Consider the following 26,480-nt stretch of genomic DNA (forward strand, 5'->3'; position numbering starts at 1 on the left):
AGCGCATAACGTTTCGTGACGGTTGACGCGCGTTCTAACACATATCGAGGGATACGTGGTTGATGCGTCCGGCTGCGATGGAAAGACCGCGATTTGCAGCTCTGTATGCCGTCTACATTTACTGTTTCATGTCTCGTTGCAGAGGTAAGTGATAAGTAGATATAAGTATATATGTGTGTGTGTGTGTGTGTGTGTGTGTGTGTGTGTGTGTGTGTGTGTCTCTCTCTGTGTGTGTCTAGGTGCACACACGTCTGTGTGTGTTCATGATAATATGTTTAGCGCTTTTCGACCGATTGTTTTCATCGATGAAATATTCTTTCTTTTTGTTGCCAAGAATTATGGCAATAACCTGAATAAAGAACTTGCATCACCAACTTAGTGTATTTTTTCAGTTTATTGCTGTAATGTGTTTCATTTGTGGGGATTAGAAGATGACACACCGTGTGTAAATACAGACTGTGTCAAAATATGATCTCCAACGAGCACGTTAGCGTAATGTTAAATAAAGGAGAAAAAAATGTATATTATAGAAATTTCTGATAGAAATACAGAGTCACATTTTGTCTACATTTCATCTTACACTTATTTGACGTGGAAGAGAATTTTTTTAAAAAAGATTACAATTTCAGTTTATGTCTTTCTGTATGAAAACAGGCACAACACCAGAGCCCAACCATCAAAGCGGTTCAGTTTCCCCAGAACCCTTGCAGTCGTTACGAACTGTAACCGAGGAGACGTACGCCTTTGAGAACCAAACAGTGGTGCTTACATGTGCCGTAGACAACAAGGTCGGCAGGCTCCATTGGAAAAAAGCTGGGGTGAAGATTAGCAACGAGGGCCGAGTATTGAACGGAGACGACCGTTTGTCTATTGTGGGGGACAATGAAAGTGGGGTCTTCAATCTGCAAATTTCGCCGGCTCGTCTGACCGACACAGGATCGTATTACTGCGCCGTGATGTCCGTCGGGGAACAACCGTGGCTGTTATCGGAATCAGTCGACCTCAACATTTGCAAAGGTAACGGTGTTGGCTTTTCATTCGTAACCAGCTGGCCGGTTCATACAAAGAACATCATTGTTGACATTAATAAGTTCTCGGCTAATCGTGAAATATGACTTTTTTGTTGCTTCGTGACTGTTTAAGAAGCGCATCTTGTACCCGACTGTCGCATGATGGTAACTGTGACAGAGTTTTACCTTATCTAAATTTGCATTGATGGCTTCGGGGCTTGTGTGTCCTCGCCGAGACTTGAAATACATCAGACCGTCTGGCGTAATTGTTGTGCTTTCTTAATTTGAAAACAATTTATGAGGTCACTGGAGAAAATGCTTTACGATAGAATGCCCATAAGGTACAGGTATTTCGAGTCAAATTTTTACAATTCTTTATCATCTACCAATTATGGGGGCTCATTTTAAAAGTCTTGCAGTAAGGAAAATTTTCACCGTATTAGCTTTTCGAAAATTGAAAATATTTATTTCTCCCCGTAGAGTTAACATATGGATGTAGGCCATCCGTAATTTCAAATATCGGTAAATTTTAGGTAATTAGTTTTTCTAGTACCAAAAACTGTAAAGGTAACGTGTTGGCTTTCCATTCATCATAACTGGCAGGATCATACGGAAAACATAATTCTTGACGTAGATGGTTTCCATTCCTGAGCTTTGCGTGAGAAATGTCTTCGATATCGGCTTGAGCCTATCTTAAAAACGAATCTTGTGCCTTATTGTCAGATGATGACACCTTAATTTTGAATTGCTGGTTTGAAGAGTGTACATCATCGCTGAGACTGGAAATACATCATATAATCTGGCGTATCTGTCGTGTTTTCTTAAATTCCAAACAGTTTGTGTGATTTCTAGAAAAAAAACCAAATTAGTAAAGTCGACATTGTGTCTATATCATATATTCAAGGAATCGATTATGTAAAAATTAAACACGCAAATTAAAGAAGCTAATATCCTTTGTTAATTTTATTCATGTAGGGCAACGTAGTGGATATTTACTGTTTTAAGTTGAGCTGATCATTCAATTACAGGATTATGGAGGATATCGTCTTATTTGCGTATAGCGCATGCATTTGAAGGGTGCTTCAATAACGGCCAGCTTAAACCAGTCAAACGTAGAAAAAGTGTTTTGACTGACTGCTTGTGATAACATAGCATCGACGATATTGAGCGTAAATGCTAGTGAGCTTAAGTAAATTTCCAGAATCTGCACAAACAACCACGACTCTCTGTTTCACTCGCTAGTTTTCACATGAAGGACGTGTTTCTTTCGCGCGTAATCTTAATATATGAGGTACCGCCCGATACCACATCGGAACCGAACCGTTTGTAAAGTGAAAAACAATGCAATTTATTCCAGCTCTACTACGTTGAATTATGATCAACAACGAGATATGATTAGTACACAATGATTGTAGCAAATGACATAAGGAAACTTTTAAAAATAATTTTATCGCCATACGGTACCTATCACAAGCTACAACACCTAGTATGTTTTCAATAGCTTTTGTCAAGAAAGGACTCTTACTGTAAATAATTGTATTGCTACACACTACCGATCAGAAGATAAAGGCACGTTACTCGATTACTGTTGCCACTGATGTGTTCATTTAAATATTGAACTCAAAATAATCTATGAGGCAACTGTTAAATTGCAATGCGCTAAATACACATTAATAACTGGCAGACTTAATGACAAGAAATTAATGGTCGTCCACAAAGGCAGAAACTAATGGACATCGAACAGTGAAGCAATAATAATGACGTAAATTTTGTTCCTACTATAAATTGGAAAGGAAGGTAGCGATTGCATACGATTGTACATAGACTCTGTGTATTGTCGAAATGAGCACGTTGAGATAGTCTAAAAAGAATATTGCGATCTAGCAACTACAGTTGAATTAATTTGAATTAACGAAACGATCACATGTAACGTTTCCCGCTCACTGTTTAGTAAGAAAGATTGAACATCAATCATAAACTATAATGAACGTCGCTCGTTTTGTCCAACAACGATCAAAAATAGATATCAATACGAATTTTTCGGTTTTTTTTTCATTTTCAATAAAATGAAAGTGAGTTTAAGGCTAAACAAATCGCTAATGATGAGGGAAGTATACGTTGTTAGGCTACTTGGACCTTTTTGAAATGATATGTATGCACGATTTCAAATTTTGGCTATAACATCTACTACAAGTTTTGAAAGTGCACCAAACGTATTTCGGGATCTAGCTGTGCGCTTGTCAGGATCAAATACGTTTGTTTCATCTTGTAATCGAGATTTTAGGTTAACGCATTGCGATCAAAAATACGGGTATTCGTTTGAAATTTAGGGCATTTTTGCATATACTTTTCCATCTTGTTAGATGGTTTTGTGTCATTCTGCGTATTGACGTTGACAGATGTATATAATAGAGAACCCGTGCCCCATTTTGGACACTGCTAATGGATACTTCACCGTCGATACTATTGTGTATATAAATGGCAGAAAGCTGCTGACTGAAGCGAAATGAACACTAGCTGCTTATCCTTCTTATTTACCGGTCACAGATACCTGGAAACGTTTAAGACCTGAAGGTAGTACAGACTTTCTATAATGCCAATATACACATATTCTGGCACCTTCCCTCGTTGTGGGATTGTCTATTGCGTTTGCATGCATTGCGCTCTAAGCAGGGTCAACACTTTAAAATACTGCGTGTAGTATTAAATGAATTTTGTTTCTATTGGATTTTTCAGCTTCGATGTGCTACGTCGAATGGGTCTGTATCAATGTAGATGTACTGACGTCATCAGCAGACGAAATACATCAAAAGTGAGTTTACAAGAATACTCTATCATGTTGTTGCTTGTAACATATACAACCCGTTTAATTTTGCTGAAATTATTGAATTACTCTTTTTGCCACCGACAAATTATTCTCAGCGTCCTGTCGTATCCTTTGACATAGTCCTGTAATTTTCCAGGGTACACTTTGTTACACTGTGAGTTTAAAAACATTCCAGTACGGAGAATAATTTTTCGAAACGAGAAACGCTTGGCTCTGTCCTCTTAAATAATGGTACTGATTGATTCATTGATTGGTCATTTAGGGTGTGTTTGTGTGCGTGTATGAGAGAGAGAGAGAGAGAGAGAGAGAGAGAGAGAGAGAGAGAGAGGAGAGAGAGAGAGAGAGAGAAGAGAGAGAGAGAGAGAAGAGAGAGAGAGAGAGAGAGAGAGAGAGAGAGAGAGACAGACAGACAGACAGACAGACAGACAGACAGACAGACAGACAGACAGACAGACAGACAAGGGAGAGTTTTAATTGCTCTTGATATTACTGTGATAAACAATACACACATTATACATGCACAATACTAGCAGACAGGGGGTATGATATGAAGTTAGATTCATCATTAACATTTTATCCGTCGTTGAGTCTTTGTTAATCTTAGTCATTTAGCCTCATAAATCTGAGGGAAAGATGCATATACAAGCTGGATAATTTCATCACAAAAGTTATGTTAAGTTTATAAGACACAGCGCCACAGCTAAAAAAGTATGTCCGACGGTTACGTTTAAGTTAGCTTTGTCATAAATACACAAATGGTGGATAATTGAGTTAATTAGAGCAAGTTTTGAGGCATATTGGTGAATTTTGAATATTTTAAAAGTGATTGTTGGTGTGCCTCAAGATTGATACCGACAGCCGCTGCGCTAGTTTTTACTATGGTTGAACGCGTATGTACAAGCGTAAGTCTAAGCTAGATAAGGCTATTGCTGATCAAACTGTCATTACGTCAGGATTTTTAATTTCTCCATTCGTGTTAGTCATTCGAAAATAATGTTATGTCACTAAACGAGCGAATTCAAGGCATGGTTAGCGAAGTTTAAATGACTTGGACCTCGTTAAAGGCAAGACGTTGCAAACACTCCAAGGCATGTCCATTCATTTGGAACATATCTATGAAGTCAATCTTGAAGTTGAAGAAATATTAAGAACAACTTGAGGTAATGTTGATTTCATGAAATAAACATATGGATTATTTATGCCATACTAATAGCCGAAGGTTAACAATACTGTGACCTTTGTACAAAACTTTTCATTTTCACCTCAGACTGTCCTACATTAACGGCTAATTGAAACTGCTTTTGATTACCGCTGTGTCTTGTGGGAAAACTTCTTCCAGAATATGATATAGTCCATGAAATTTAGAAGCGGGTATTTTGAGTGCTGCCAAAAGATTAACCTGATGACGTTGTCAAAGTTTTAAACTTCTGGGCAGTGTATCGATACTGCAAACGCATTTTCTCTTTATCGTATTCGAACTCCCGGCAGACTGTGCGTGCTCACCAAGCGAAGAAGACAGTGAACAGAGCCACTCGACCCAATCCGCACTCCATGGGGAAAATGTAAACGAATTGCCGTTCGTTTGGACGGCGGCGTTTTCTACCAGCTAGACTGTATATGTAGGCAGCAACTGTTTAGAATCGTCCGTCATGATAAGGTCCGTTGATATTCGCTCTGGCCAATAATTGATTCCAAGAAAACGAATGAACCGAAAACCACGTGCTGTGTCAGTTCGTCTATGACAAAGTTTCGAACTGCAAACATGTGCCTACGTGTCTTTGACACAGAAGAAACTATTGGTAAAAGAGCGATAAATGGCAGAAACATGTGAATATAACATCCGAAAATACGTGGAATATGACGTAGAATGTGACTTAATATCATTAATATCAATTAGTTTCGAAATGTGTAATATTTAGTTCTTGTATAGATGTTACAAAAGTAAGGAATTTTATCTCCTGCAAACGTTCATACAGCGCCACCTGTGGTGGGGGTCAAGAGGTCATCCTGTAGGCTGGTCCTCTTTCGGCAGCTCGACCTCATCTGAGCTTAACAAAGTTTCGGAAAGGCAACAAAGTTGACTTCAAAGTGTCCATTGTTGCGCTTTTTAGAAGTCGGTTATTCCACAATGAATTGCAACAAGAGATGAGGGAAATGAGTGTATCGCGTCAAGGAGCCATCAGGGGGGATTTTAGAAATTAGTTCTGAGTTCATTTTATGGACATTTGAAGCCAGTGCGCATGCTTCGACATTATCGCTAGTTCTTGCAATCTGTCCCTAGATTATTTTTTTTTAGAAACAAGGACTCCAACGGGGCCCTCGGAGTTAGGTCCTAGGCACAGAATTCTATTCGTCGCTTCGACGAAATAAGTACCATATAGCGTCAAAGGACTTAAAAAGTCAATTCTTGCCAATAATTTGAAGACACCGGTTGTCTTTTAGAGAAGCGAAACGATTATTTCCAATGGAAGGAGTATATTTTCCTTAGTCCCCTTTTTAATTGAAGTTTTGGTAAAGAGGTAAATAAAAAAAACCACTCACATGGTTTCAATATTTTGCTAAAAGTTAAACGATTCATCAAAACAGAAATATCAAAAAAACATTTACTTATTCTTGCAAATGTAAATATTTCAATTTCATTATTTTCAAGATAGGCGCCTTGTTCAAACAAGCCTATTTAAAAAATGCAACGTAAGTAAACATGCTCTTAAAGTGAAATAAATTTGAATTCAAAAAAAAAAGAAATGATGAGCGACAGTTTTGTCATTGTTCATATAATCGTCAAAGGTCCATTTGGTTTTTTCTTGCATGCCGTTTAACAGAGTTCTGCTGGAATTTATTTTAAAATAATCCTCTAACGTTAGGATGTCCAATTGCGGATGAGTTCACACAACTTGTTATCGTAGGATCGGAGCCTCTTAACTTATTGATGCAGGAGGTCTGAAACTGTATATGCCGTATGTTTGAAGGTAGCTACACCTCATAGGTTGATAGGTAGGTTGTAGGCAGATAGGTCTGTCGGCAGGTAGGTAAGAAGGCAGGAGAAAGAGGTAGGTAGGCACATGTAGTTAAGTACTGGGTAGGTAGGTACGTAGATTTGCTAGATAGGTAAATAGGCAGACAGGCAGGTAGGTAGGTAGGTAGGTAGGTAGGTAGGTAATTACTAGGTAGGTAGGTAGGTAGGTTTATATTTTGTGTGTCGATGCTTCATGAACTTCCTTTCTCCTGTGTTTTCAGTTACTTCCGTGTCTATGTCTCCGATGAATACCACCACTGAAGCCTTTGAAGTGTTTTTGACAGACGGTAAGTTTGTTTAATTAAACGTCTGGTGAAATCAACCTGTACTACTGAGCTATTTAGCTTCCGGGTGGCAATATTGTTTCACTCACAACCAGTTCACCAGTACACTGAGAAACAACGTTTCATGAAGCCCGTGATGCTTGTAGCAATAAAAGGCGTATTTCAACAGTAATGACAAAGGTACAGTCAATCCACGACGCCGCTGCAACTGACATTATTACGTTCCGAATAAGGCTTACCCGGGGCGCGGGCGCTGGCTGCAGCTGTACAATTATTGCAGCTAAACGATAGCGTAGACGTCGTTAGTCTACAGAACTACTAACAATTCGACCAGAAAAAATAAATACGGTTTGAAATCGTTGAATTAATCGGATATTAACACCGTGATCCATTAATCTATATTTATAAAAATAATAAAATATGACATCACTGTTCGTAAGTAACTTGTTGTTGAAGAACATATTTTTTAGAACAGAAGACTACAGCGACCATTTTCTGTTATGATCTAACTTTAGCAAACTTGCGAATCAAACATCTGATGAGTAACTGGTTTTGTGCTACACCGGTTATAAAATAAGTCAAACTTCGGGAAAGTATCTGTACATTTTCGATTCTGTGCAGCGCAAATGTGTAAACTGACACTGCATCCATCCATCCTGAAGACCATGATCAGTTCGCGACTGCATTACCCCCATCTCTCTCTCCGAAAGTGTAGCCATTTGATGTTTTATTTTGCCCACATGTAAGTTCACGAGCACCGCTCAATGTTCATGTCGATTTCGATTTTCGAAGTTTACCGGGTAAACTTCGTAACTGGAGACATGTCACGGCTTGGAGCTAATTATCACCATCGAAAGTCGAGATCTGTAAACGTTTTGCTTCCTAATGGACGTGACTTCGTGCGTAAAATATTGAATGGCAATATGAAAGTATATGACTTTAAAACTAGTCGTGCACAGAACAATAACATGGCGGAGCAGTGATACCGACGCCGGTATTTTCATCCTTATGGTGAGAGCGACTTGCAGAAATTTTCCAACCTGGTAAGTATTTGGCTTTGCCCCTTGTGCTGGGTTATGTACATGTAAACTAATAACAAAAGTTTAGTATTCTCTGTAAAGCAATAAACCTTTCGAACACGAAAGATTCGGATATCTGAACCTCAACATTAGCTACGCAGCTCGAAAGTTATCCTCCGAAACAGGACAGGAACATTGGTCAAAGCCGGATTTTGCATGGTAGCTATGGAAACACGCGGTTCATTCTCAGAAAGCATGCGATGTACTGCGTACTGCTGATGCTCCCTTGGTCCGTGGACTGTTGCCGTCCGTCTCGCCCCTACACACCGTCAATTGCCTAACAATCACAGGATTCAGTCGCGTGTCTTCAAATTTTGATACATTAATTCTACCAATCATCAACCACGGAGCACATCAAAAAACAATGGTCGCGGCTACGGGTTCAAGGACGTTCACGAGGAGACACCATCATTGTCGCAGAATTGTTTTGACTAGTTTTAAGGAGAATATGGGCGATCTGCGTACGGTCGCACATCGAACCGACAAGTGTACGCTTAGATAAAAATATGATGTCCGAAAAGTTTTGTTTTATTTAACTAACTGAGTCATCGCCTTTGTTATCGCCTAAACATCCCAGGTTTTTTTCGGGGAGACTGCAAAATGAATATCTCACCAATACATAGAGTACAGCCGTTCACCCAATATATTTTTATCCACTGTGTCTCAAAACATCTCATCAAATATGTGCCTTGCCGAACGGGCCAAGTTTTTGTACGTTGGTCAGAAACTAATGACAATATAGGTTAGGATATTACATCTGTCAAATTAGGACAGAGTATTGAAGATGAAATTACTTTCATCGATCGACAAAGAAGAGAAAGAATGAGTCAGTGAATATCGAATCATATATAGTCGAGACAGTCCACTGTCTGTGGTTAGATCAATTGTGAAAAAAGTATTTATTTTCGATTAATTGACAGCCAGCAAGGAAATTTTATTCAACTTTAAAAAGTCACCGCCTTTCCTTGAAATCGGATTACATGGCAATGGAGCAACACACGATGTCGTTTGCGTCCTCAAAATCTTTTAAAACGCCATGATGATATATATAATAATAATACTTTTCATACGTACGTACGTACGTGCACACACACACACACACACACACACACACACACACATACATACATACATACATACATACATACATACATACATACATACATACATACATACATACATACATACATACATACATACATACATACATACATACATACATACATACATACTAATACATTCATACATACATACATACATACATACATACATACATACATACATACATACATACATACATACATACATACATACATACATACATACATACATACATACATACATACATACATACATACATACATACATACATACATACATACATACATACATACATACATACATACATGCACGCATGTGTATATATATAAATATATTCTAAAATATGCATACTTCTGTATATAATTCAAAAATGCTGTTAAAAGGTTTACTGACCAACCAATCTTATTTCTTTAGGAACAAGTACCTGCGATTGCTTTCGCTGTGGAATGGACATAGATATAGATACTGGTAAGCAATACACATGCAATTCATTAAGTAGGCAAGATCGAATATCCCTTTTTTCAAATAAACACATTCTGTCGATCTCTGCTACTCACAAAATTACAAGGTGGAAATCAGAAGATCATGAGAAAAATGTTCTGTCGGTTTGTTGTAGTCATTTCTGAAATTAATCGTTACAAAATAAAATTACAACAGAAAAAAATCGTCCACTCGCGACTTGTATTTAGGAAGAAGTTCTCTTTCTTCAGTAAATACATGTAAGCCTTCAGGGTATTCGTTTTACTCTGTGCTGAGCTGTAGGCTAAAGCTTTTAAACGCATTTCCAGGAATATTCACGGATAAATACTAAGTTTTGGTAGAGTTCTTTCAGCAAGAAGCTGACGGGCCTTCTGCATTCAGTACTCAGTTAAACGGGCTCAATGCCGCATCTGAAATTGGTTTTTATTTTCTTAAAAACAAATTGTTTAGACTCTGTTGCTGTCAGAGAAAATTATAACGTCATATTCCGATTTACGTCAGTCAGCTTTAGGCGCCGTTAATCCAAATTGCGTGCGTCACTAAAACTCTCGTCAACGAACGATTTCAATGTGTAAATCCTATATCTTTCGGAAAGATAAGGGGGATAATACAAGTATTGCTGTAAGATGAAAAGAGGCTTTGTCAGCTAACACAGCCTGAAGTGATGGATATTAACTGAAAATTTCAATTTCATTAAATCGTAAATTTTAAGAATGTGCATTGGACATAACGGCACAGAAATAAGCAACTGAGTCTTAATTTGGGTATCATTAGCGGATATTATTGGTTTCTGGCTAGTCATAAAAGAATTGTCGTGCGACATTTGCGTGAAACGTTCATTTAGAGTAATTAAGTTGCTAATTAGGGGATGAGTAGAATGCCTGAATCGTGTATATCTCTTTCACAATGCACGTTATTTGTCGTTAGATATTTATGATCCGCAAACTTACCGTAGGCACTCTGTGCGGCATTTATGAAGTAGTTTTTCTATTGAACAAAGTTTCCTGATCACGTCTTTAAAGAATGGGTAATTTTTTCGAAGAATACACAGGATATTACATCTTTTGATAGTTTGACGCTCATCGCGTTCACAAAAAGCACTTCGCAAGTAGATACATGCTAAATGCTTTTGTGTGATAGTAAAATGAAGAAGCAGTCTCGATTAAGTGTACACTTCAATAATCATGCTTGCTCATGGAGTCTTCAATTAAATCGGTGAACTCTCAACAGAGGAAAAAGGATGAAAGGTCATTATAAGGTCATGAAAGTAATCGATGAAGTTCCTAGTATGGATAAGATTTTAGCTTAAGTGTGCCAAGCCAGTCACAAGTTCTCACATGCAAATTTACTGATGAACTGATGTCCATTTTTATATACCGTTTCATTATAAATCTTCAAGGTCGTGATCTTCTCCAGTGTTTCAATCAGGACACTATCAATGGAAACAAATGCCCGCCACCATTGAACGGATCTGCCTGGCATCAAAGGGTAAGATGCCTGTTTTTATTTTTAATTATAATCTTTTCTATTTCGTGTTATGGTTACTTGTAATTCCCCGTCCGATCCAGTTCATGTCCAAGAACGAGGTAACATTCGTATTGAGGTTGAAAGGAACCCAGACTTTCACAGGGAAGGGCGGCCTTGGCTAGTTTGTAAAATTAACTTCAGCGTTGTTATAAGGAAACATCTCGTAGAAGCCCTATAGTCAAAAGCAAGGCTGTGTGAGTGTGTTGTCATAAATTGCAACAAGGCTACAATAAACGGCTAAACAAAACAAAACATAAGGATATAAATACAGACAAAGAGGGATATACGTTACCATTAGGAGATCTCTCCTTGTTCCTCGATTAGGAATCAACATCCAAAAATGCTGCCAAACGCGAGTGCTATCACTGCCAATTCTGATCAACAGGCACTGGATTTTGGTTTGCGAAAGAGTCGTTCAGTCTTTTGAATTCTCTGCAATTCTTCAGTGATCAAAACCTTGAAGCTCATCGATACGTCTGCTTGTCTACGGTAGCATGCAATCATATATAACGGTTTAATCAGACGTGCAATTTGTATACCTTTGAATACGTTCTGCGGCTAATGACAACAATTCTTGATCTCCTAGTTGTTGAAATATCGGGTGTACGAGATAAATTTATTTAGCTGCATGTGCAGTCATTCTGTGCAAACAAGTACATCAGTGATTGGTAAACTATTCAAAAGAATTTTAATCTAAAACATTGCCCTTGTATTCGAAGTCAATCAACGTTCTATTTGACAAAAATCGTGATCGAAAACAAAGGGTTGGTATTTAACCAATTTAATTACACAGTTTTATATATACGGCCTATAAAATGCATTGTAGCAACTTTTAATTCACTGCTTATTGAAGTGAAATCAGACGCACGTTCCTCTTGTTATTCATTTGTGGCACAAACACATTTATAGAACATTCTTGGACTTAAAATATGACGTCTTGTGTGTCAACGATTTGTTTGAGACACTTTTATTGGTACGAGCCAAGTGGCTGATAATCAATACTCGATGCAAGGGGCCAGTAGGAAGCCAATCAAACGCGCGTAATAAAAAAAATCCCACAAATTCTCAAAAATGTATGCGAAGCAAAACCTTAACCATTAATCTCCTACACTGATATTTCTTGATAGCAGCACAGCAACTCGAATGAACTCTTGCAGAAAATGTTTACTAGGTCGATAGGGTTGCAGCCTGATTAGCACCATTGACATTTATTTGTGGGCGAGGACGAGATATGTTGGAAGCCATATTACTCTATTACTCTCAACGGCTACACCACGCCTGTTAATTTTTGGCTTCGCTCTCGCTTCAGCCGAATAATACTCGTTAATTGTCGGTCTTCAAAACTTCACTGAAATGAGGGTTTAAGTCCCATAAAAAATAAAAAATAAAAACCGAATTACAACATTAGTAGTTTGATAAAACCAAGAATTCAGGCAAGATCTTGCAGTCATTCATTATTTTATGCCTAATTGTGTCAAAATTGAGTTTCAGTATTTGTCCCACTCTACCCAATGTCTTCAATGGTGCAAAATTATATAAATTTAAAATTTTATATAAATAATTTGATAAAAGTTATAAAAAAATTCTAATCTTACCTGTCTGATCTTTCCATAACGATGTATTACTGGAGCGACTTCAAGGGTTCCCTCACTTCTATATATGGTAAAGGAGTTTTTCATTATTGACAATAACCTATTAAAGGCAAACACGCATACTTTAGTGGCACTCGCCATACACACATTTCAACTAGGAAGATAAGTTCGTATCCTTTCGAGTACAATACCCACTTGAGTGACTTGGCTTGCTAGCTTTGTACAATTATCATTTTCACAAGCTTAAAGATGTCTTATGTTTGTTTCAAAAAAGTTGATAGTCATCATAACTTTGGTTATCTTCAGTTTACGGAAATCTCCGCCATTAATGCTCAAGGAGCGACTGATGGCGTCATACTCGACAATTTCAAGGCAGTTTTGAAGCAAGGAGTATCTGCAATCATTGACAAATCTACTAAGGTATGTATTTTAATATGTCGAACTTACGTATGTATGTATGTATGTATGTATGTATGTATGTATGTATGTATGTATGTATGTATGTATGTATGTATGTATGTATGTATGTATGTATGTATGTATGTATGTATGTATGTATGTATGTATGTATGTATGTATGTATGTATGTATGTATGTATGTATGGTGTGTGTATGTATGTATGTATGTATGTTATTATGTATGTATGTATGTATGTATGTATGTATGTATGTATGTATGTATGTATGTATGTATGTATGTATGTATGTATGTATGTATGTATGTATGTATGTATGTATGTATGTATGCATGCATGCATGCATGCATGCATGCATGCATGCATGCATGCATGCATGCATGCATGTATGTATGTATGTATGTATGTATGTATGTATGTATGTATGTATGTATGTATGTATGTGTGTGTATGTGGGTATGCATGTATGTGTCATCACTGTGGGTTTGTACAAAGCGAAGAACTTGACTTCGTATAGACTGTCGGGCAATGTATGTATGCATGCCAAATTATTGTCCAGGAACCTGCAATCAATACACCTTTTGTGGTCTCTATTTATAATTTTTCCTCTAAACGAACACAAAATACCACATTCATGTAAATACTTTATGTTTTGCAGAGTAACTTTACTTTTTGCCACGCTGAATGCAGTGATACCGTAAGGCAAGTTGACGCGTTCGGCTTACACCTCATACAAGAAATCCACGATCGCTACATTGGCAACAAGACGATCGTAATCGAAATGGAATATGCCGATCTAGGTACGAAAAATTCAATCATCATTATCTCCATTTTAACATTATCATAATCAACATCATCCTATATCGTATCAGACATGCAGATGTACGCTTCATGTTTTAGACTTTGAATTAAACACATTGAAAACTGTAGCAACGTTTCTGCTTTTTGCAGAAATGCGCGCAGATGCCGCGTTATAATGTTAAAAAATACTTGCATACTATAAAAGGGAATCGTCATCTTTTCGGAATTTTCATGAGCCTGTGGACTGCGTCCGTGGCCCGTTGTTTTCCTTTTTTACTGTTGATAACACAATACCCAACATAATGTCTAGTCCGCTTGTTTGTACACATTGTATCACTGAAACCCTAGGGCAAAACTACAGAACAGCCCCAAAAGATATCATCATCTGTCTATTATTCAATATACAGCCGAATTGATGTGATGAGTGTACTTAATCTTCTACGTGAAAGACAATATATCTTCGAGTCATATGGCTACCTTTTTTCAACGACAGATAATTACACTATTAAGTGTTAATTCGTGTAAACCTATTCACAATTGAAGAAACGAACACCTCCCGATATTGACCGACAGAGTGCGAGAAATAAGATCACACTGTACACTACATATAGGGAACCGAGCACTTTCGTAAGCGCGAACATGCATCAAATTGTAACGCTAACAAGGATGCAAATAAAAAGGCGAACTTGTGTAGAGCACGTTCCAATTTATTAAAGCATATTGATGTTACGTTAACAGTATCATTTAAAAGCATGAGAAAGTTAGGGGAAAGGTCGACCGGATAGCACGGCTGCGCAGATGTAGTGAGCCAAAGCAGTGAACTCCTGCCCAATTAAGCCTTTCGAGGGGATTGTCATGACAACCATTTGCATGACAAAAACAAAATTAGTCCTCATTAACATACAAATAAGATTAAAAATGTAGAGTAAACAGCTGAAATTTCTGAATGATATACTATGTTGAAACATATCACACCCTATTATTTTATACATACCACAAATATCAACCCTCAAAAATGTTCCCAGCTTATTGTTTATGCTTTACTGTCTTTCAGCGTAGACTTCTTAAATGATTATTAAATGTTTATTTTTGTCGTGCTAATCAAAACATGCGTTGCTTACCAAGCCGTAAAAATTCGCAACGATATATTTATCAGCATATAACTAAGGATATTTGTTGCATTAACATCTCTTCTATGGTTCTTTCCTGGACATAAGAAATATCTTGCATTTTCCTTGACATTTACACCAACTTCTCAGCCCATTTTAAAGGCTTCTAGTAGAAATCCTGAGGAAAATGGAACAATTAGATATCCATGCGTTCGTTATGGATGTTCCCCTAACGCAGAAAGGCTTACTCCAGATAAGACTAAAGTGTAAGCGAAATGTGTAGCCGATTTAAATTCCTTGGAAAATAAATTTTGCATGGTATGAATTAGGCTAATATAGAACGAAATTTGCACCACATTATTAACGAAAAATGACCATTAAAGCCTACAATGTATGTGAACTTAGGTGACAAAAAGTTAGATCCGACTCTTTACTTGTTTTGCTTGCATTTTAGTATTTATATTCGAATGACTCAGGACTCCATGGTAACATACCAAATGTAGCACTTGTTTGTTTGTCTTTTCATGTAGGTATCACTATCGAACTTAGCAGTTTGTTCAGCGAGGACGTACAGGAATACATCTTTCCTTCAAACGCTTCCCCTCAAGATGCAGACACCATTCGGCTACCGCGACAAGTTTTGCCATCCGGTGAGGTGCTTCCGCTGCAGTTTAGTTGAAGGACGATCACCGTGTCGGAACAATAACTTTCCAATTCAAATGACCCATTTCTCATACACACAGATATAAAGTCGCATGCATGTCGGCCATACAAACAGACACGGCGACACACACCTTGACTCTGGCAAGCACAGTCAAATGAAGCACTTTTACGTGAGAAAACACGGTGAGCTCAGCAATTCCCTTCAAAACCAAATTTATTACAAAAAATAAAAACTAATCAGCAAGTCAGGGATAGAACACAAACTGTAAAAGGGTACAGGCTACTTATCGCAGCTGGGACGGCTCAATGCTCCAGAGTTGAGTCAGACACTGAGGCAAAGTGAACAGTCCTTTGGTTTGCGTGCAGGCTTGAGGTTGCGCAAAGTCCACAGAATACATCCAGCGTTGCTATGAAGGTCTTGAAAAGTCTTGAAATTAATACAGCTGGAGTTTCCAAAGTCTTGAACTAACAGGTCAGAGACACGATCGTTAGACTGAAAACTGTGCCCCGAGTATTAATATTTAAATGGTTATATAAGAGAATATAAGAACAATCTAGAACTTCTATCGATATGCTTATTAGGACTGTGATCTTAAGAATGTTCAAGATTAATTAAACTCAGGTCATGAGTGTGTGTGTGTGTGTGGGGGGGGATGACCTACATAACAACACGTAATGATCTGATACCACACAGTAAGTGAGGCTACCCACAATTCTCCATGATCTGTACACACGGAGATCACTCACTGAACTGAAGCAAATTTCTTCTGTACACAGAACAACTCGGTCCATATTTCAAAATTCTGGCAACATAGTTCTGATAATCATAATTTTCTTATTTCTCATTGTGAATAATGAGAAGAACAACCCCTTTTCCGCGGAGGAGATAGCAATTTTGTAATTTTGTCGACATAGATTTTTGACAGCCATAAACAATATTTTCAAGGAAACTAAGGGAATAAGTTGCATCTGTGTTGGCAAAAGAAAGGGTATTGATTTTTTTTAATGTTCATGACAAAGGAAATTTGCATGTCTGACAGGTGGTATGATGAGACCATCTTAGTTGCTGATAACTTTATCTTGACAAGTGTGCAATTTTTAGCACCTCCAAACATCGACTTCTCATTCAATTTACTCTTGAATTTTAAACATAATCAATAATTTTGGAACATAGTTTTAACAAATAATCCTGAACATAAATTGTAAATTAAAAATTGTTAAGAAACTGATGAAATTGAAAAAGCCTTAGCAAAAAATGTTTGAGTGAACAAATCAAGGGGAATTGTGGGTAGTCTCACTGACTGTGTACCGCACCATGTGTGCCAAGTACGTTCTAATCGATCTGATGCATATTGTTCAATGAAATGTTCATTAGCATACAAAAATGCACACAACACACTAACACATTGTTACAGTCTTCTCGAAGCAAGTGTCTCTTCCCCTGAGATAATTCTTTCACAACGACTACCTGACACCGTACACCTGTAACTCTAGTTTCAGTTACCTCCGACATAGGTCGGTGAAATGCTACCGCTAGCTGTTTCTCACTTTTCAACCTCACAAATTTACGCGCATATACGTGTAGAAATTTGGCAAATTGTATCATTGAAAATAACTCACAACTCAGTCGGATCCAAATTATATTATTATTAATATTCCTTTTGATTTCGGTCCCACGCACAATTTCATGACCAGTTTCACAGGACATGGTGTAATATAATGGTGACGGTACAGAGCCCGTGTAATTTCTACCGAATTCAGAGCCAGTTCTACGGCCATCAACCTCCCTTCAGTGTTGACAAAAAGCTCAAGGAAATTACATTACATTCTGGAGAGAGAATTATGCGTAACATTATATTTGAAGCAAGGAGAATAGCAATTTAACACTATGGTAATGGAAAACCGCAAAACAAATATTAGAGAAAGCATAGCCTTTCCAGAGTAAATTTGTCGCTACAAATGGTGTATCGCGAACTCTTGATGGTATACTAAGAGTTGATGATTACAGAGCTAAGCGACAGTTAAGTTTAATGAGGCATCTTGAATAAAAAATCGTTCGTTGCTGTCCGCTGATGGCTAGATTGTTTACGCAAAACGATTAAAAACAGAGTTAATGTTATTAAAAATAAGATTGCTATCATCGTACCTTTGCCCCTCCCCCCAAAAAATGGAAAGTTCTTGTGTGGTATATATCTACTATGTGTTTTATTACGGAAAGTGCTTTTTATTTTATTTACCTGCCGAGGAGGTATATTTGAGAAAATTGCAGCTAGCAAACAGAGAATATTACTAGATATGTCTGATTGATTTCAGGCAGAGAAATCGCGCCGTCCAAGCGGCGGCGACAGTTCAAATAAGCATGAAAGCTCTCATATTGGCATGGAGTGGGATTCATGAGACTAGTCTCTTATAAAGCCCTAATTAATTGCATTTCATTGTAATCCCCAGGGACTGGATACTTGGTGAATGTGAAATACGCAGAACCGAGGGTCGTCATGGAAACTGCGAATATAAAGTATGTTCTGTACGCTAGCTGTTTACATTAATCGCACTGAATGTTGCTATGAACACCACGCATGATTGGTGGTACTGTTCAAGCAACATGAAAATGGCACGAAATGCGAATAGATAAATTTTTAACACGTGGGAAGCAACTGTCGTCTAATGGAAAGGAAATTCCCAGTACAGGGCTATATTATTTTATTGTAAGTCTCGGCAAAAATTATATTTCGTAGTTTATTCGCATACAAAATGCTTTGTTACCTGGCATTTGGCGTGACAAATACTGAATAATATTATTTTAAAATACCAACAGTAAGCTGCTTTGCATTTTCCATACTTTTTGCATCTACTCGAAAATAATGAAGGAACGTTCAACATTCAATTTTATCAACACAACGTGCATGCTTGTACTATCAGCCACATCATGATTGGATGAAATTCAATCCGATTCACCATTATCGCAACGTGACTGAGTTGTGTTTATAAGGCTTGTACTTTTTAAAATTTAATGACATCAGACAACTTGAATGTAAACATGAATACTGAAAATGTTGTAAAAAGTCGAAGATTCTCACCCTTAATGGTGACTGGACGATGGAAATGGCCAATATTGCACGAAGATTTCCTTTTCATGATAGTCTACATTACTTTGTATTTTCAGCGTCGAAGGTCGATCACTGCAGAGCATCATACTCTCAAGTACGGTATATCCGAAGCCATTGTTTCCTCTGCCAGACAATGCACCAGTGAAACTTGCTTTTCAACACCGCGATCTGCTAAATGCGTCGGTCAAGGATGTGAGTTGTGAATTCATAGAATATGGAGGACCAGACGGGTAGGTAATCCATCAACGACCTTTCTAGTGGAACCCTGCATAGTGTTCACGCCTTACGTTTTCAAAGGCTTTATGGCGTCCAATGCTGAGTCCCATATCGATATATATATATATATATATATATATATATATATATATATATATATATATATATATATATATATATATATATATATATATATATATATATATATATATATATATATATATATATATATATATTGGCTTGGACGTAGCATTCTGTTTTTAGATGGTGTTAATCTTTAATAATGGTACTATTAGTTTTGGTGGCGAATATTTTCAAACCAACTAAAAGGGTTAGTTTAACAGCGTAGATTAGTCAGCATTGATAATGTGCAGCTGTTCTGATATACAAAGAATCTATGGCTTACTTCAGTGATTAGCTGTATGCTTTGTCAATAATTGATCACGAGTAATCAAAGACTTGTTTCTTCTCTTTTAAGTTTCAATGAACCTTGAGAGCTTTAGATCTGTATTATTCGTTATTCTGCTATTACGGAACGATTGCATGTGATTAGCGAAGCGCGTCTTGAAGGTGTTATCAGGGATGATGATGTTAATCTTCTCCTTGTGTTGATTCTTTGCCTTGTAAACGACTTTTTCCAAATGTGGGTAAATTCTTGAATGTCTTTCTTCCTAGTTTTCTAATTGATTTCAAGTTTCTAGGTGGAAAAGGTGCGTAATGTATGAATTGATACTGTACACAGATTCCATATTCTTTATGATTTATAAGATACAAGAGCGAAAGTATTAACTTTGGAACTGAAGTCCTCAACATATTTTCTTTGTTTTCAGCCTTACAGCGACGTGGAATTCCACTGGATGTGTTGTTCACAGCACAAGTCAGGCAGTAACTGTCTGTCACTGCAACCATCTCACCAGTTTTGGTGTACTTGTTCGATTAAGAGAGTTTGAAGTAAGTCTTGATACTTTAAATGATGTTCTACGCAATTGGAATCGAAACCGAATATGTTAGAGCTAGATCATTAGATTTTCTTATTACTACATTTAATAATTTTCGTGAGTTTTATAATCGTAAGCCGGATTTGAGGCTAGAAATGAGACAATTTATTTCCTCTTAACCCTTTGGCTTTAAGAAATAATGCGAGATCGCTATAAAATACATTATATGCTGATTTATCTTTCATTTGTAGGTGGCTCCAATACACGCGACATCGTTGGAACTGATTAGTGTCATTGGTTGCGGCATTTCTTTATTTACCATCGTAATGACGCTTCTCACCTTTGCTCTGCTCGGGTATGTCTCTTCACATCATCTTAATAAAATAAAAACAAAAAAATAATGCCGATAACACGTTGCCTATACATGATACCCCGCTACTAGATATATGTATTTAATTTTGTCTAAAATATTTTCCAAGAGCAAATGAAATAGTCCCCATTTGGCAGTATTGGAAAAAGTTTATGACAAGGTGTCTCTGTAGAGCAGGTTAACAAAATGGATAGAACTGTAGGTGCAAATATTGAATGCAAAACAAACGAAACTTTGAGTCGTAGTTGGTTCTGCAATGCAACTGTAAAAAGCTACATTAATTATTTATGAATTATATTGTTTAAACATATGTTATCATAATTCTAAGGAATTGGGTCATCAATCACCTTTTTATTTAATTTTACGTTTGTTTAGTATTTCATTTATCATTTTATTGACGTCACAAATGCGAATGAACGAAAAGGTAAACAAAAACTGGCCTTTTTATGAATTATTTAACCTATTAAATTGACCAACTCAACGACCGGTACACCACGAGAGTTTGACCAATTCTAAAACACATATGCGTGGAAGTGTAAGCGTGCGCAATTGTTGAGTGAACTGGAGAAAACTGATATGCTGCTGAGGTACTTTATTGCTATCATTTTATGGCAGTATATCTGGTTTTAAACGCCAAAAGAGGGTAATTTTTCTAGCTGAAAGCTCGAGCGGGTTCCAATCGTGCTATATTGCGAGTATAGCATGGCTTTTTAAAGTCTCGACAATCTGCTGGCTTTATTAGCGCCATCAGTATACTGGTATGGCATAGTATCAATTTTCTTACAGTACAAGCCCTTGCAAAGACTTTTATTTGTCAAATATGTTACCACTCAGAAGTGGTATATTTTATGGAAAATGTCACTTCCTGTGTAAACTATCATGTTATATAGATAAAGTAAGAATTCTAACAAGTGTAAAGTCCCTGGTCATATTTAATTTATTGAAGGTTATGTACTAACGAACGCATCATCCACGGTAATCTCTGTGTTGCCATTGGACTTGGACAAATCGTCTTTCTGGCAGGTATTGGACAGACAAGAAACAAGGTAGACAACACATTTTTGTCCTCTCCACAGAATAAAAATTTTGTTTTAACAGAATAAAAATTTTGTTTGACGTAAAGTTACTGAAGAATGCATGTCGTTTGGTCCTTTTGAAAACAAAGTGGGTTCATAATTTCTCTTGTCACATACTGTATACGGATCGGATGTTATATAAAGTACTTTAATGTTATGAAATGTTTGTCCGAAGTGAATTCACTTTTCTTCGATACACTCGATAGTATACGCGAAATTAAGCCTAAATACATATTGTCACATGAACTACAAAAGAAGCTGCTGACAATTGAAATCCTCAGACTTCTATAGAATATAAAAAATACGATTTCATATTGACAAAATTTCACGGAACCACCCTTGCTTAAGAAACACAGTCTTTACGGCAATCATAGCTCAGAGAGTTTCTTCTGCAAGTACTTTTGGCTACAATCTATTCTATTCTATTCTGCCCAGATTGCCTGTACCGCAGTCAGCGCCCTCCTTCACTATTTCTTTACGTCTGTCTTCTGTTGGATGTTGGTTGAAGGCATACAAATCTATCTCCAACTGGTCGTAGTGTTTAATACAGCTCTGAAGAAAAGATTTGTGGTATATCATTTAACAGGTTGGGGTAAGTCCAGTTGAGTAAATATTCAAAGGTGAAAAGCATGATACGCCTGTTTCCCAATCAGTACTGTCAAAATAATAAGGCGTTTAATGGGACAATTTATTTATCTTTATCAACATAGGTGTTCCTTTTGTGGTGGTCGCAATCTCTGTTGGAATCGGACATGGCAACTATGTCAGTGATCAAAGGTAAGTAAACTGAAAGCTAACGCTGACGTGATGTTCCCGACTTATTATTCACATAAAGTACAGTGATTTCACAGGACTCATATGCGTGAGCTATATAATATATATATTTATTACATGCCTCGATGGCGGTGCAAATCAGTGCATTGATTAAAATAGGAACACACGGGGAGTTAGCGGGCCTGTGAACGATGTACTGACCGATTTCTATGGTTACCCGGTCCAGTGAAGCCCTTCGACGTTTTCGATTTCAAAGTAGACGCTCAATGCTAGATGTAAAATATCCATGCGCGATTGCTATTTTCACTTTCGTTAAAATCTGTTTGATGCTGGTCAATAGTAGCAATACTCTTTAAAAATGCGCTGCATGTAACTAGCATAGACTGTGAAGAGGCATTTGATAAAAAAATCATTGCCTGAATACATGGGTTTATGTGCCCTCGCAGCATGAGACAATTTGCCCTCCTGGCATCGGGCAAATTGTCACCTGCTCTCGGGCAGATAAACCTATGTATTCTGGCAATAATATATATATATATATATATATATATATATATATATATATATATATATATATATATATATATATATATATATATATATATTATATATATATATATATATATATATATATATATATATATATATATATATATATATATATATATATATATATATATATATATATGAATGAAAATATTATTTGAATTCCTTGAACAGCTGCTGGTTGCCGATACAGCATGGTATGATTTATGCATTCGTTGGACCCGTACTGGCCATAGTGCTCTTCAACATGGCGATTTTAGGAATCACTGTTCGCATCATATCCCGGCTACTCGCCAACACAACGGAAGACAAGTATGCTAATATCAGGTATGATCCGCCTCTGGCTAGCAAGACTTAGTATGGAAGGTATCCTTTTCGTGAGTAATTGAATAGATGACTGACTGTCTGATTTTTGTTGTTAGCATGAATTTGAAGCCGAATAGTGTAAACTACTTCCCCTTTACATTAAAACAGGTCAATTAAATAGTTGTATATTTAATGGTCTAGAACCAGGATCACTAACAAAAGGATAAGTGATAGCAAGACGTCAATTTTTATTCTCAAGATCAACAAGAGATTTGTAAGCGTCTGAAGGATTACTAAAAATTTCTATACGTATTCGCGTTTTCAGGTCCAGTTTGAAAGCAGCAATAATTTTGTTTCCCTTGCTGGGCATGACTTGGCTGTTTGGTTTGCTGTCTGTCAGTCGTCACACCATCTTCTTTGAGTACGTCTTTGCCATTCTCAACTCACTCCAGGGTTTCTTCATATTCATCTTCTACTGTTGGAATAGTACAGAGGTGAGGTCAATGTACATTAAATTACAGTTAACAAGAATGAATGAATAGATAAATAAATAAATAAATAAATAAATAAATAAATAAATAAATAAATAAATAAATAAATAAAATGAATGTTTGGTTATGTGGACGATAAGATAAAATTACAAACTTGTCTCATGAAAGGGTCTGCTTTGAACATGACTTAGTTTTCCAGTTATCACGCACAGCTCTGCAATGTCTAGGGGTCTTGTTAAATGCAAATAGCCTGACTTGCCATTAAAGTGGCACTATTACTTGGTAAAATTTTAATTACACATTTGTTAATGCGAACAGTCGATATTTGACGTGGCGACTGCGAGCAGATCGCGAAATATCGATAAAAACATGTCCTCAAAAAAGTAAAAGTGAATTCCGGTGGCCCACCTAAATTCAGCTTCCGAACATCGAACGTTCGGCACTGGGGCCATTGTCAACTAACCTACGGAGAACGAGTCTACGCTGACACTGCTGTATGCCACAGTACCGCTCGCGTCGGTGATCGGTCATGCCTCGTGGGAGAAAACCGAGTCTTACTGACTCGGCAAAAAAGGAAAGTTTGCTGATTCCATCAGAATTCGCATACTAATAGATGACTAGTTTAGCCGCTGAGAAATTTAAAACTATCGGGAGCGCCTCAGCATTCTTACCCATATATAATCGATGCATCGATGATCTGTGACTCAATTCTGTTCGCCCACAGATTAACTCTTTGTACAGGAAAACTGTCTAAATATTTAGAATACATTTGACTTGAAAAAAACAACATTTCATAACGGAAACACCTTGGATAATCGCGGTCGGCACACCTAAGTATATACACATCTTTGCCTTGCTAGAAGCGCACTGCACGAATAGCCGACTCGAGTCGACAATGCAATGCAATACAGTGGCAATTGACATTGACAAGATTTCAACATTTTGAAACTGAATATGGCAAAAACCACCTTGACGCGTTAGGAGATGAAAGTGATATGCATATTCGAATTAAAAACATTATTACGAAACGGAACTTAGTTTCGGCCAACAGGCTGTCTCAGCACTGGCAGACGACAAAATGTAGTCATCAGAGGCGGCTAATATTTTACACGTAAAAATCTATGTGGTATTGTTAAAGTTAAAAATATAATACAACTGACTGAGAATAATGTAAAGGAAAAAACCTTAGGGAAGTTAAGAAAAAACTTACCTGAGGTAAAGGCATAATGCTGTATATTAAAATCTTCGCAGTGGGAGGTAAATTAATTGCGTTGTTCGAACTTGTTATGGACTCCCTAGAATATCGAGGGGGGGGGGGTGGTTTCGGGTCATAATCAGAAACGATTCGTAAAACTTCGGGGTATGAAAAATACGCTCGGGACATGACACGTTTTTATCGATATCTCGCGAACCGCGCGCAGTCGCATTGTCAAGTATCGAACGTGGGCATTCAAAAATGAGTTTTAACAATTTTATGAAGTGGGAGTGCCACTTAAAATTCTCCGTAATTAACGTTAACGCGGGTGAATGTTATATGTCTCAATGTAATCGATGAAGATGCAAGACCTGAACAAATCGTCGATGATTTTAATATATTTATTATTTTATCATATTATAATTGACATTATTATTGTTTATATATAATTGCTGTTTTTACTTTCACCACTACGACTATTATTACGATTATCATCATAATTGTATTATCATTACTATTATATTATTGTTATAATAATCATAATTTCCATCATCATTTTATTGTTTTCCATAGTCGTCCTTGCTGTTCCTATAGACGTTTATTTCTATACAGGCTTTGGCATATTTTAAGTTTCTGTGAAATTTGCATTTCTTTCATGTAGGTGCGTTCACAGCTTTCTCGAAAGAGAGCGACTTTCTTGATTGATCGGGAATACAGCGGGAGTGTTAGGGGATGGTCAACGTTCAGCATGACGGCAAACCGTGTGAAGCCTTCACCGCCAACTAGCAGTACATCGGTCAACCGTGACTGACGAGGAGTGAACCAGAAACACCAGTGCATGTACGAAGACACAGGGTCAGACACGTGCACCTACCACAGTCACATCTTTGGATACCACATAAGACTTACATTGCTATCTATGTTAACAACCTTTCGCTCTCGTCACAGTATGGCTAACATCGCCCAGATTATAGCGATGGCCCAGTACAAGAGGGACGTAACTCAGTTTGTCAACAAGTTAGAGGGGAATAAAGATTTTAAAAGTCTAATTCTAACTCAAAACTCTAAAATTCAATTATGTAGTCATTTTTATGCAAAATTAAAAACAAGAGGAGTTACGTCTGTCTTGCACTAGCAATTTTATCATAAAAAGAAATGCATCGTCATGAGTTACATCATTACAAGGGCGTAACGCACCATGTGTTGTGCATCCTTAATGCACAGGTAGATTTTGTTTTTGATGAATATTCATTAATAGCATCTTCATTATAGGATGTTTTCACAAAACATCCTACAATGAGTGCAAAACGGACGTAAGTATTGAGTTTCACACTTCGTGCACTGGCGTTCTCGTGCAAAAGCTAGGTGCCTTTGGCAAATGAGTTAACCGACTTTTTTCACTAAAAATTTTCACAAAAGATGCATGTTACATTCTTGAACAAAAATATATCAAGAACTCAATTTTGACGAAAAGATGAGTCACGCCACTCTTGCACAGCCCCATTGATAGACCCCAGGGTCTATGCCTACACCTATATAATGATAAACTTTCTCTC

At 37.2% G+C, this 26,480-nt stretch overlaps 1 protein-coding gene across 1 annotated transcript; it reads left to right on the forward strand.

The window, feature by feature from the left end:
• Positions 1–26,480, forward strand: LOC139129607 (adhesion G-protein coupled receptor D1-like). The gene is made up of 19 exons (XM_070695270.1): positions 1–144; positions 655–1,017; positions 3,747–3,822; positions 7,075–7,140; positions 9,732–9,785; positions 11,197–11,285; positions 13,223–13,336; positions 13,991–14,132; positions 15,773–15,892; positions 18,354–18,420; positions 19,069–19,242; positions 20,059–20,179; positions 20,418–20,521; positions 21,483–21,582; positions 22,048–22,204; positions 22,323–22,389; positions 23,107–23,259; positions 23,564–23,732; positions 25,586–26,480. The coding sequence occupies exons 4-19, from the start codon at positions 7,089–7,091 to the stop codon at positions 25,733–25,735; spliced, it is 1,833 nt and encodes a 610-aa protein (XP_070551371.1). The 5' UTR covers positions 1–144; positions 655–1,017; positions 3,747–3,822; positions 7,075–7,088; the 3' UTR covers positions 25,736–26,480.

The sequence above is a fragment of the Ptychodera flava genome, chromosome 3 (genome assembly GCF_041260155.1).
Source record: "Ptychodera flava strain L36383 chromosome 3, AS_Pfla_20210202, whole genome shotgun sequence".
Lineage (NCBI taxonomy): Eukaryota > Metazoa > Hemichordata > Enteropneusta > Ptychoderidae > Ptychodera > Ptychodera flava.